Source organism: Homarus americanus, unplaced genomic scaffold (genome assembly GCF_018991925.1).
Source record: "Homarus americanus isolate GMGI-L3 unplaced genomic scaffold, GMGI_Hamer_2.0 scaffold43707, whole genome shotgun sequence".
NCBI classification, from domain to species: Eukaryota; Metazoa; Arthropoda; class Malacostraca; order Decapoda; family Nephropidae; genus Homarus; species Homarus americanus.
Window position 1 is genome coordinate 1 of NW_024724449.1, and position 10492 is coordinate 10492.

At 40.2% G+C, this 10492-nt stretch overlaps 1 protein-coding gene across 1 annotated transcript; it reads right to left on the reverse strand.

Moving 5' to 3' along the window:
- Window positions 1-4121: 4121 nt before the first annotated feature.
- On the reverse strand, window positions 4122-9165 carry LOC121864398 (atrial natriuretic peptide receptor 2-like). Its single transcript, XM_042363424.1, has 9 exons — window positions 8888-9165; window positions 8295-8420; window positions 7960-8128; window positions 7217-7390; window positions 7008-7097; window positions 6317-6440; window positions 5688-5822; window positions 5255-5338; window positions 4122-4446 (listed from the first exon to the last, which is right to left on the reverse strand). Exons 1-9 carry the CDS (start codon window positions 9163-9165, stop codon window positions 4307-4309), a joined length of 1320 nt encoding a protein of 439 aa, XP_042219358.1. The 3' UTR covers window positions 4122-4306.
- Between the last annotated feature and the right edge of the window lie 1327 nt (window positions 9166-10492).

The following is a 10492-nucleotide window of genomic DNA, read 5'->3' on the forward strand; positions in this document are numbered from 1 at the left end:
AAAAATTGTAAGTCTTATGCCTTAAAGGATTTTTGGCCAAAAATACTTTTTCTCTCTGAACTAAAATTTAATGTGCCTAACTATTTAAGTACATCCAGAATAATACACAAGCACCAAGAAATGACCTCGAAACCCATAAGTGGCGAGTAATTAGCATTGCAAAGTAATTAAAATATTCTAAAATCATTTGAACATTTTCTAAAGCCATTTGAACAAGTTATAATCAAGATATCAAATTTTGGTTAACAGATCCTTAAACTCATTCAGGATTACCTATACTGAAATTTTGAACCAAAATAGATTTTGTTCAAAATCTCAGTATAGGTTCTCCTGATTATGCTAAGAATTCTGTTAACAAGTGATATCTGTCTAACTATTCAAATACTTGCAAAAGTAATTAAATATATATATATATATATATATATATATATATATATATATATATATATATATATATATATATATATATATATATATATATATATATATATATATATATATATATATTATATATATATATATATATATATATATATATATATATATATATATATATATATATATATATATATATATATATATTTTTTTTTTTTTTTAATGCAATTATTTTTAATGGCCAAATGTCATCAAATATTACATATCATAATATTATAATGTAAGAAATAATAATTTCAACACAATGTGACACATCATTCCTTTTAATCAAATTAGTTCTATATCATGTACACCTTATATATGGGAATAATGAAAGAAATACAATTTACTTGAAGCATAATCAATTTTCCAAGCACATGAAGTACAGCAAACTGTGTGAATTTCAAACTAAATTCTTCCTACTTTTTTTCATGGAAAATTTGTCAATGATACTGTGTGTGTCAAGGGATTGTAGGAGGCCAGATTTAATGCATAATAATGAAAGTGAGTTTAATCTGGTTTGTCCCTTGGTAGACCTCAGGTGATTTTTCACCCTAGATAGAGTAGAGAAAGACGCCTCTCCTTCAGAAATTGTAATGGGGATGGTAAGGACAATTCTTCCGAAGATACTTATGTTTGGAAAGGCAGTTGTCAAACTACCATCTTTGGACCTCAGCAAAGTGGAGATGTTTGTCACTGACCTGTCAGATTCAGAAGACAAAATGTCTTTAAATTGCAAAAACTCATCTAGAACAGATGCTTCCAGGTCACTGGAATAGGTACTGACAACGAATTCCAGTTGGGCTTTGAGATCATCATATTTCAGACTGTCATACTCCGTTAAGAAGCTTAACAGCTTCTTTATTTCTGAGTAGGCATTCACTCTGAGCTGAGGCTGAGAATTACTGACTGGCTGAGCGAGCTGTCAACAAACCAACGGTAACCCTGACACGTACTGAACGTGAAACGATCCTGTCCTTCACACATCAAGGCGCTGAAGGTTTCTTGAACTTTATTCTCTCTCTCTCTCTCTCTCTCGTATATATATGTATGTATAGATAGATAGATAAATAGATTGATAGATAGATCGATGGTGGGACACGGACATTTAAAAAATGTATATATATATATTTTTTTATTATCTTATTTTATCTCATTTTCTTCATTTTACTATAGGGCCTAGTCCGTGGCCCACCTTAGAACCACCCCATGGCCCACCAGTTGAAGACCTCTGCGGGCCTATACTTATTGTACAGGGGCCCTTATGGTTGTGAATATATTATATAATGAAATACTCGGTGTACACTTGAAACAAGGTTATACGCTGGCACGCTGCTCAACAAATTAGTTTCAGTGGGGCCCCAGATACCGGTGGGTCCTAGGCCAATGGCCTACTTGGCCTATTGGTAAATCCGGCCCTGGACGCGCTTAATAGTAAAACAACTCAAATTATGTAATTTTCATCCTACTTGAACTGTGTGTGTGTGTGTAGGGGGGGGGGGCGAGAGAGGTGTGGTGCGGAGGTGTGTGGTGGTGATAGGAGTGTGGTGGTGAGAAGAGTGTGGTGGTGAGAAGAGTGTGTTAACGGTGTATTAGCCTGTGTCAACATATAGACAGTACTTATTATATAAATGTGAGCTAAATACATATTTATATGATATAATCATCATCACCCGAATTAATTAGGTAAAGGGTAATGAACTAATGGTCATCATTTCAGGTCAGATAGTAAATATCGTCCCCGCTCCATCTACCTGTTTATAAGCCCTGGTGTGTCATTAAAGGAGCTCTCCGAATAAACTACTACATTCTCTCGTAAAAGGAAAGTTGCCCATTGTCTGTTAATTAATCATACCAACATACTGTGGCCATATATTTTGTTTAATAGATATAAGAAGTAAATAGTGTTTGTGTGGACATCAAATAATCTGAACATGTACAAACAGATGTTACAAATAATTGATTTAACTGGTCAGCTGAGACTACAGGGCAAGTTACAAGAGTTACAAATATAACAGTGAAGGTAACACATAAGTTACAAGTCTTCACCACACGGTTACAGTGACGGAGGAACGGTGACGGCAGATCTATAGCTTGGAGGAGGTTCTGTGGCGCTGGTTTAGTGTGCTGCCCTCATTGACGTAGGCAAGGAAGGCTGGAGTGGCGTCCTCGTTCTTGGCATCACGGTGGCGAGGCTGGTGGGGGTTGATGCGGCCCTCCAGCCAGTAGGTGTCCAGCTCCGTCTCCTGCCACAATACAGCAAGACTCTTTACTCCTGCTGGACACTGACCTTGTTTGTCTACCTGCACTCTCTAGGCACTCGCTCCAAAAAATATCTTTACGATTTTGTGAGACAATATGACAAACAAACGAAGGATTTGGGCAACCCTACTGAGACAACGGTACACGCACACACACACACACATATATATATATATATATATATATATATATATATATATATATATATATATATATATATATATATATATATATATATATATATATGATAAAATCACACGGAAAAGGAAACAACGGCACCTTAGCTTTCGTTTTATTCAAGACATCTTCAACTTTTACCTTTTGTGATTTATCAAGACTATCTTTTCCATTTTCAGTGGATCTACATGATATATATATATATATATATATATATATATATATATATATATATATATATATATATATATATATATAGATATATATGTCATGGGTTGCGCTGGGCCTCCCGCACAACCCATCCCAAATGTTTGTTTAGGTAGAGATAAGGTAGGGGTCATCTCACGCCTCAAAACCACATTTTAGCCAGTAGGCTTTAGACCTTGGGTAATATAAGACCTCCTGCTCCGCGGATTTAGAACAGGGGCCATACAGTCCTACCAGTGCTACGAGTCTGTGTGTGCAAATCCCCGAGATTTTTGTTAAGTCCAGCGACAAGTTAACACACCCTGTAAAGGAAGTGATCAATGGTGAGGACCTGTTTGCTACAAGAGCACTCCAGGCCGGCCTAATAGATCTAAACGATTAATTCTCCAAGTTGGCAAACTCTCCCTTATAACTTACGGTACTGTGGCGTGAATGTGAGTGACTGACCTATCCATGCAAATTATAAGTCCAGTGTATGGAATTGTGCCAAATAAACGTAAGTGCAATTATCTGCCCGTATCTGTGACCCCTCTATTATTATTATTATCAAAGGTAATGACTGATTGGTTATGACAAGTATAACCAATAACTTAGATGGATGTTGGAAGTTAATGGAATTCATTAAATCATCATTTATCAAGTACACAACGCATTGAATGCCGGAAGCAGAGTGAAATTCTACGTAGTGATACACCATAATCTCCTGGGTGAGTAACCAGTGTGAGGGTATCTGAGTTCTACGGTAAGAAAACCACTTTCTTGCATTTATAACTTAACTATATATATATACTAGCAGATTCGCTGCCCTCCGGGCGGCTCATTCGCTAGGCAACGGTAGGACGCCACTCTGCGGGAGGCTCCACATCGTCTCACTATTCAGTCCCCAAAACTTCTTCCATCAATAGTTCATTAACGGTGTATGTAAGTTCCACCATGTTTTTCACTACAACGGTACAGCAAACTATATTTGTTTAGCATTAAACTGTTATTATTTTATTGTCTAATCATCACTACATATAACACCACTCATCATCACTACATATAACATCAACCATCATCACTACATATAACACCATCCATCATCACTACATATAACACATGATAATCCACTCAGTCAAGTAATAAATTAAGGATCATATGATTACTCATTTCCTGTACCATCTGGTGACACACAGCTAGAGAGAGAGAGATATGAAAATAATCCCTTCTAAAAACACAACTACCTGGGAGAGTTAACACACAGGAATTAGCCAAAAGGATGACTGACCTCGACGGTGTTGACTCTGTACTTGCTCACCACCTGCAGGCGACGGTGGAACGGCAGGCGGTAGCGACCCGTCGTTGCTAGAATCTTCTGCGTCGTCTCGCTTACGTGAATCTTCATAGCTGTGGGCGGAGGTGTGACCGTATGAGCTGAAAATTCGACGATGAAGGAGATGGAGGAAGGACGGACCACACCAGCGGCGGGGGGCGGAGGGGGGGAGAGGAAGACAGGAGCAAACAAGGAGTGATGTGGAGGAGGGAGAGGACCACACCAGTAGGCAGCGGGAGGAACCATCCATACTGTAACCAAGGATTCTATAATACCTCCAGGATAAATGGCTCTTCGTACTATTAGACCCCAGCTCTAATATTTCCCAACTTAACTTTATCATAAGTACTGAAGCCTAATAGAACTAGACCCCACTTCACATTGGCATATCGTAACTGGGACTTATAGTTGTTCAGGGCTCCAGGCAGCTACAATAAGGGCATCATGGATTACAGATGAATGTGAAGCTTCAGGTGTTTTTGATTAGAGAGAGAGAGAGAGAGAGAGAGAGAGAGAGAGAGAGAGAGAGAGAGAGAGAGAGAGCACTAAGGCAAACTGATAGGAGACAGTGTGAATGACAAAATGGGTGGCAAAAGACAGTGTGAAGAAAAATTTGGATGGTAGACAACAGAACAACAAGCTGGGTTGAAGAGTGAGTGTGTACGATAACACAGGATCCACACATGGGGTCAATATGTACTAGTGGACTTAACAACATTCGATTCATTAAATTTCAACAAAATTTCAACGTAGTCAGCCCACTAGTATCGCTTGATTGATGATGTCTAAAGTCAAGGTAAATCAAAATAAACAAGTTAAAAAGTAATAAGAATAATATACACGAGTAAATAAGTTATAATAAGGAAAGGTATAAATACTCACGTTCCCCGGAGCTCTCCATGAAGTGTGCTGTGGTGACGGTCTTGCCAAACATACAGTACCGAGGCATCATGATACCCACAACACCTACAGTAGATATGATGATCGTGTTAATGGTAACTCCTGCTGATAGTGTTAGGTCATGCACGAGATGTAAGTCACTATAATTTTATGGTGTTGAGGTAATATATCCTGGTGATTTGAAGGTATAGTGTTAGGATATGATTTACGTTGACTTCAAGCATTAGTAGTACTAGGCTAAATTATTAATGGTGATTTGAAGCATTGAAAGTTGAGCCTAGCGTATGTCATTTTGAGGAGAGTCAGATGTGTTATGAAATGAAGTCAAGACCTAAATCCACTGACTCTCTCATTAACTGCTTAACTAATTTCTTCGGTAAGTAGGTGTAGAAGCAGGAGGGGGAGGAACACTGACCAGCGACGCAAGTGCCGGAGTGGATGCCAATGCGAACCTTCAGCAGCTCACCCTTCTTGTGTCCGATTTCAAACTGCGACACCAACTCCAGGAGCGTGAGGGCCATATCTGCGATCTCCGAGGCATGACGCTCTCCTGTAAGGGTTAGGGTGAGTGGTCTTAGAGTTTACAGTGCCCAGGGGAGGGTGGCATTGATGGTGGGGGGGTGGTGGCAATGGTGCATGGTAGGGGTCGGGGTGAAGGGATGGGTGCAAGTATATCATGCTCGGCTATGGACAGGGACTACTGGTGTATGGTAGGCTATAGACAGAGGCTATTTGTGCATGGTAGGGTATGAACAGGGGCTGCTGGTGCATTATAGTGTTGGGAGGAATAGTCCTGGAGCATGGTAGGCCAGAGGAAGGAATTCAGATACAGTTTAGGCTAGAGGGAGGGACTACTGCTGCGCTCAAGGTCACAGGAAGGAATATTGATGCATAAAAACCCCGGGAGAGGAACTATTGGTCCATGATAAACAAGAAATAGAGGCTACTGGTGCATAGTGAAAGATCGTGCGAGATGTATTAAGAGATGAGTCAGTAATGCAGCAGAGAGAGAGAGAGAGAGAGAGAGAGATGAAAATATCTGACCATTCCTATTGGGTAGTCCAGAGACCACCATGTAAGCATCACCAATTGTCTCCATCTTGTAAACGTCATACTTCTCGATGCTGGCGTCAAACTGCTTGTAGAGTGTATTGAGAAGCGTCACCACCTGTAGAACAACCTGCATCATCACCTGCCTCCTAAATTACTTAACAGTTAATAAAGGAAATGTAATAAGAACAACTGTACTCCGCATCAAGCGACAATGGTCTCAGCTCCATATACCAGTCATAGTTTAATGTAACAAGAGTATACTATTGAATATTTTTTTGAACTGGTGTGGTGTGGTGTGGTGTGGTGTGGTATGGTGTGGCGTGGTATGGTGTGGTGTGGTATGGTGTGGTTGTCTATCTTAAACCATACTATGTTCACTTGGTCTAATATAGTTTACTTTATTAACTCAAGTGTCTCTCCTGACCATCGCCCGGTGGTCTCACGGAAGTTGTTCTCACTTAACCTAAGACAGAAGGATTTTATAGCAGACAAATGAACTGAACTCTCTACTCCTTGATGCATTGTGACACTTGAACTTTAAACTGGTGGTTATTGAAAGTTAAGAGATATAAAACACACACACACACACACACACACACACACACACACACACACACACACACACACACACACACACGCACGCACACACACACACGCACGCACGCACGCACATTTAACTCACCTGTAATGGACTACTCTCCGATGAGATACGTGTGAAGCCAACAATATCACTGAGGTAGATGGTTACACACTCAAAGAATTCAGCTGGCACCTGTATGGGAGGGGAAGGGGAGGTGTCATCTTGGCCATAAGGTAGTTTATGTTAGGTTAGGTTAAATCCCATAAAACAAGTGGTATGTAATCATGCTCAGTGAGGTAGTAGAGACCCACCTGCTTAGACTGCTTCAGGTAGTGGGCGACAGTGCGTGGCAATAACTGATACAGAAGGTTGTCACTTTTTCGTTTCTCTTTCTTCACTTCGGAGGATTTAATTAGTAAATTGTAGGCATACTCCTGGAAAAAATATAAAAGTTTATCCAATAGGCCTAGTAGTAGTTTCTTCTTCTTTTTTCGGTACAAAAGAAGGCAGTGTGGCTAAGATTGCACTGAACCGCCATCATTTCCCCCACTGTAAACATAGGTACTCATAATTGGGAGAACTGGGGGGTGTCCTGGGCGCGAAACAGTGACCCTAAGCACAATTAACACTTCAACATTTCCTCATAATTGCTGTAATCTGAGACTTCCAAACACAATAACAAATACAGATGTTGAAAGGATTTTGTTTCTTCTCGTGGTTAGATTGTTCAACTGTCACCCCGAACACACACTCCCCTGGCCCCCCATTACACATATCCTTTTCTACACCTTGTTACTCCCATATGTTCATCATCTTCACCTGTACACACACACTCTCCTACACCCAGGCTGCCACAACTGCCATACACATTTCCCTTTTTTTCTCACACCATCATAGCCACATCTCCACATACTCACTCTCCCATCTACACTCCTCCACTCCCTTACCCACATATACTACCTTTCCTATACTCCATCATACTTACATATTACCCCACCCACACTCCCTCACCGTGGTAATACCCCTTCCATACTCCATACTCCCTTACACTTACACGCGTCCAGACAGTCTCACCTTCTCGTTGTTGACTCACGTGTATGAGGCTGGTGGCTTTCCTGACCAGCATGATGATGATGGGAGAGATGAGCAACACCAACAGGAGGACGACCAGCGCCAGCGTGTACTGTCGGTCAGCCATCTCCAGCTCCCCATTGATGGCTTCCCTGTTAACAACACCTTATTTATGTATGTCGTTGATTAATTATTATTTGTCTTAGAGGGCTTGACTGTAAAGTACTCAGTTAATTGTAATAGCGTCTGGAAATAAAGTACTCAGTTACAGTAATGGTGTATGGCAGAAAAGTACTCAGCTACGGTAACAAAATATACCTAATATCGCTGACGAGTGAATCCTCTACTTCTCTGATGGAGTCGACGAAGGCGACGCTGTCTTGCATATAGATGTCGGCCATGGTCACCGATCCCTCTCGCTTCATGTTGCCGATGATATCTTTTCTGGAAGGTCAAGAGAAGTGAGGTCTTCCTCCAGGCCAGATGTCGCTTCCGTTTCTTAAAGAGGAACATCGACGAAGCAACTTTCTCAAAGGAGACAGAATAAAACTGTATTTTCAGCAAGAAGTCAGTTAAATACTTGAATAGAGGATGATTATTATTACATATAAAATGGGTTTTAAAATAATGGTATAAGAGACACATGTACTTGTTGATAAAATGCGTGGGACAGATGAGTTGTGTGTATGTAAAGAAAGTGGCATCTCCAGGTGGAGTTAACACGGGATCAAATGTACAATGTTTTTAACAGTGGTGAACCAATAAAGATATGCATAACAAGAGCATTCCTGCTTGGTGGGTGGTCACGGGCATCGGTGTACGGGTAGGTAAATGTGGGCGTGGGTGGCACTGGGCGTAACACTACAGTGATATACACACATACATAAACGAATGAACAGACAGACACAAACCTGTCGGAAATTCTCTTGGCCAGGTCAGTGAGGAAACCTTTATTACTGAGGCGACGCTCAATGTTCGGGGAGAGGGTGAGGGTCTGCTCGAGCCAGTAGCCGGCCAGGGCGTTGGCCTCCACCCAGGCGAGGTAACCCTCACTGTCCAGGCTGCCCCTCAGGTAGTAGGCCGTCCCGTACACCAGAGCGACCCCGAACTGTTCCTCACATTGCATCACGTTCTGGTAGGCAACAAGCTTCCTGCCGGTGTAAGTAACTACTGTAGAATCTCCTTTCATGATACATAAAGAAGATATTATTATTATTATTATTATTATTATTATTATTATTATTATTATTATTAAATAAATGTAAAAAATGCAAGTAAACATAAAATTTAAATACAATCTTCAAAGAGTAAAAATACAAAAAATCTCTAAAGAATGAAAAAAGAGAGGAAAATATTGTGTATTTGATTAAAAGAAGAATATCAGTTAAACTGTTGTGAAAATCTGCTTTACAGGTGTGGTAAGGCAGGTGTCATTACAAGTCTCGGTATGTAACAAGGATCACTATACAAAGATTACAACATAATACAGTGAGTTGGGATTAAAAAATATAATAAATATATATATATATATATATATATATATATATATATATATATATATATATATATATATATATATATATATATATATATATATATATATATATATATATATATATATATATATATATATATATATATTTTTTTTTTTTTTTTATCAAGGATCATTAGTTACTACAATGAATTGCAACAGTTATATGGTGATATAGCTGGAATTAGTAGTGTGTGTGTGTGTGTGTGTGTGGGTGTGTGTGTGTGTGTGTGGTGGTGGGTGGGGTGAGTGGGTGGATGTGGTGGATGGTGGGGGTGGTGGGTGGTGGATGGGATGGGTGGGGTGGGTGGGTGGGATTGTGGGTGGGTGGGGATGGGTGGGTATGGATGGGTGGGTGGGTGGATGAGAGAAGAGAGAGAGAGAGAGAGAGAGAGAGAGAGGCTAGTTTTACTCACTGCCATATACTTGAAGCGTCTGCGGTGTTGATGGTGGAGATCAGGACACTCAAGAGGAAGCAGTTGACGTCGTTGTACCAGGACACTACCTTGGTGACGTGTGACTCCAGGGGGTCAATGGAGTCCCTGCCAGAGTGTCATACATCAGTCACCATTTACTACAATACGTTCACATGGTCAACAAAGGTAGAGTATTGCAATATTCTAAGTAAAATCTTGCTAGTATATAAAAAAAACGCCTTTAATTAACTCTAAAGTACCATAAATTGAAACTCCAGAGGCACTATGTTCCAGTAAAGAAGGAAGTACTGTACCACCAACTCCTCTCTCCAGTAATCTATCCATAACTTTCTGTTCCCCGTTTCCTCATACTTCTCTGATGAGGAAAGGTGTTGGGCTTCTTAACTCAGATTTTCTATTCATGCCTTAAAGCAACAGAGGATAAACATTACAATCTGGTTTCAGGTGCTCGTGTTGGATCAGCGTCAAATAAAGGTTCTCCAAACATCCCCCGCCCCCCCTAGAGCTGGCAAGTATTGTCTGAGTAAAACAAATTCTTGGACAAAAAC

What these genes read in the sequence shown, in the direction of transcription:
- LOC121864398 (XM_042363424.1), bottom strand. Translation starts at nt 9,165, where the DNA reads ATGAAAGGAGATTCTACAGTAGTTACTTACACCGGCAGGAAGCTTGTT. An exon ending in TCACTCGTCAGCGATATTAG is followed by an intron (nt 8,129 to 8,294) that starts GTATATTTTGTT and finishes TGTTGTTAACAG; the next exon opens with GGAAGCCATCAATGGGGAGC. An exon ending in CTCCGGCACTTGCGTCGCTG is followed by an intron (nt 5,339 to 5,687) that starts GTCAGTGTTCCT and finishes TATCTACTGTAG; the next exon opens with GTGTTGTGGGTATCATGATG.